The 1761-nt window shown below is 53.7% G+C and overlaps 1 protein-coding gene across 1 annotated transcript in view; it reads right to left on the reverse strand.

Annotated features, from left to right (window-relative positions):
- CUNH2orf69 (chromosome unknown C2orf69 homolog) overlaps positions 1-973 on the reverse strand; it is a 14599-nt gene extending 13626 nt beyond the window's left edge. Inside the window, exon 1 of the mRNA XM_008687542.2 lies at positions 237-973. Within this exon, the coding sequence (XP_008685764.2) occupies positions 237-578 (342 nt within the window). The 5' untranslated portion in view covers positions 579-973. The remainder of the gene's footprint in view (positions 1-236) is intronic.
- Positions 974-1761: the final 788 nt, after the last annotated feature.

The raw sequence follows: 1761 nt of genomic DNA on the forward strand, positions 1-1761 counted from the left end.
GGTCGATCCTAACCCTCCAAGGACACCTTCCCTCTGGGGCTCCAAAAAGCAGGGGGTCAGGGGTGTGGCAGGGGCGGTTTTGGATTTCGTGGAGCAACGCAAGAGCCACGCCGTGAGTGCATGTGTGGGTGTGTTCGGGAGAGGCAAGGAACCCGGCACTAGTACGAGGGGGAAATTGAGGGAATTCGCATATGCACACGAGGAAGGAACAGGTGTCCACGCAGGCCCCAGGTTACCTGCACATCCCCAGGGAAATAGAGAACGTGATGCTGGGGCGCAGGCTGCGGCTCCTCCTTCGCCCGGTCCCCAGAGAGGGCCCGCCGTTCCGGTCCCTCCCCCGCCGTCTCCGCCGCCAGCAGGAGCAACTCGTTGCTGCGCTGCGGGTCAGCTCCCGGCACTGTGGATAGCTGCAGGCACTGCGGCCGGCGCCCCTCCGCCGAGGGGGAGCACCGCGCACCGCTGCCGCCGCCCAGGTTCATGGTTTCGGCCTGCGAGCGGGACGCGGCGATTCCGAGGCTGAGCTGCGGCAGGAGGAGCAGCAGCGGCGGCGGCGACCGCAGGAGCCTGAACTCCCACATGGGTCGCTGCCGCGAGAACGGTTCAGGGGCGGGGGGAGGTCCTGAGGGAGGGACTTCGGCAGGCAGCCCAACGGTCAGCTGGAGCGGCCCGGGCGGGACTCGGCGCGGGGGCGACGACGGCGTCAGAGGCCGACGTCCGCGCGCAGCGTGCGTAAGGGAAGGAGGGGTGTGCACGAAATTGGACTCGGCTCCCGGAGGTGGAGATGGGGGCGTAGCCCGAGGAAGACCTTTGTGATTGGTGGGTTCCGCTGTGCGGGAAGTTCGAACGGAAGTCTGGTAAAGAGCTGGAGGAGAGCAAACAAAGAGGAAGGAAAGGACTCTGAAAGAAGGGCTGCAGTTGTAGCATACGCACAGCAGCAGGAGTGGCCCGAAGGTCGTTGTCCAGTGACTGGGCAGAGTTTTGAGTATACTGTGCTCCCGTTTCGGTAGGCTCACCTTTCAGGTGAAACTTTTTATAGTTCTTTGAGCCCTAAATGAAGGGAATCTTCCTTTTCTCACAAGCTCGAGTTTCTTTGTAGATACAGAGGATTTCTAGGTTCATGAGAATTTATTGTTAGATACGAAATCTAATTCACCTTTGACTGGTAGTGGGGAACAGGGCACATGGACTGGGACAGGAAAAATGGAAAGGCATTACCTGTTACACATTGTTATCCCTGGTGTTTGTAGCCAACGGGATTTGCTATTTTAGGGTTTTCAAAAACCAGTGTGGTGGCCAGTTGTGTAGGAGTAAGATTTGGCCAAATGTATCCTAAAGACAGGGAGGGGGGAGGAAGGGTTCAGTATTTTAAATCTCAAGATGTTTGTGAGGCAAGGCACTGTAAGGAGCCTTATAGGACACAATATTAGTGAGAATTTTAAAAATTATGGCCAACATTAATTGATGTCTTACTATAGAATTAAATACAGGCATAGACCAGATTTGGCCTGTGGGTCACAAATGTGCAATTTCTCTCCTGCATGTTATAATGAATGGATACAGAAAGGCAAAGAATGGGGGGAAAAGGAGACCTTAATTGTGGGTTCCTGGGGGAGACTGAATAAAAAAGGAATGAAGAAAGAAAGATTTTTAAAGCTTTTTCTTGGAATTTGAATTGGATCCCATTTGATATTCTTTGAGAGATTCCAATAATGTTTTAATTCTTTCCAATTTTTCTTGGCTTTGGACAGGTATTTTGTGTGT

The sequence above is a fragment of the Ursus maritimus genome, unplaced genomic scaffold (genome assembly GCF_017311325.1).
Source record: "Ursus maritimus isolate PB19 unplaced genomic scaffold, ASM1731132v1 scaffold_1, whole genome shotgun sequence".
In the NCBI taxonomy this organism is placed as follows: Eukaryota; Metazoa; Chordata; class Mammalia; order Carnivora; family Ursidae; genus Ursus; species Ursus maritimus.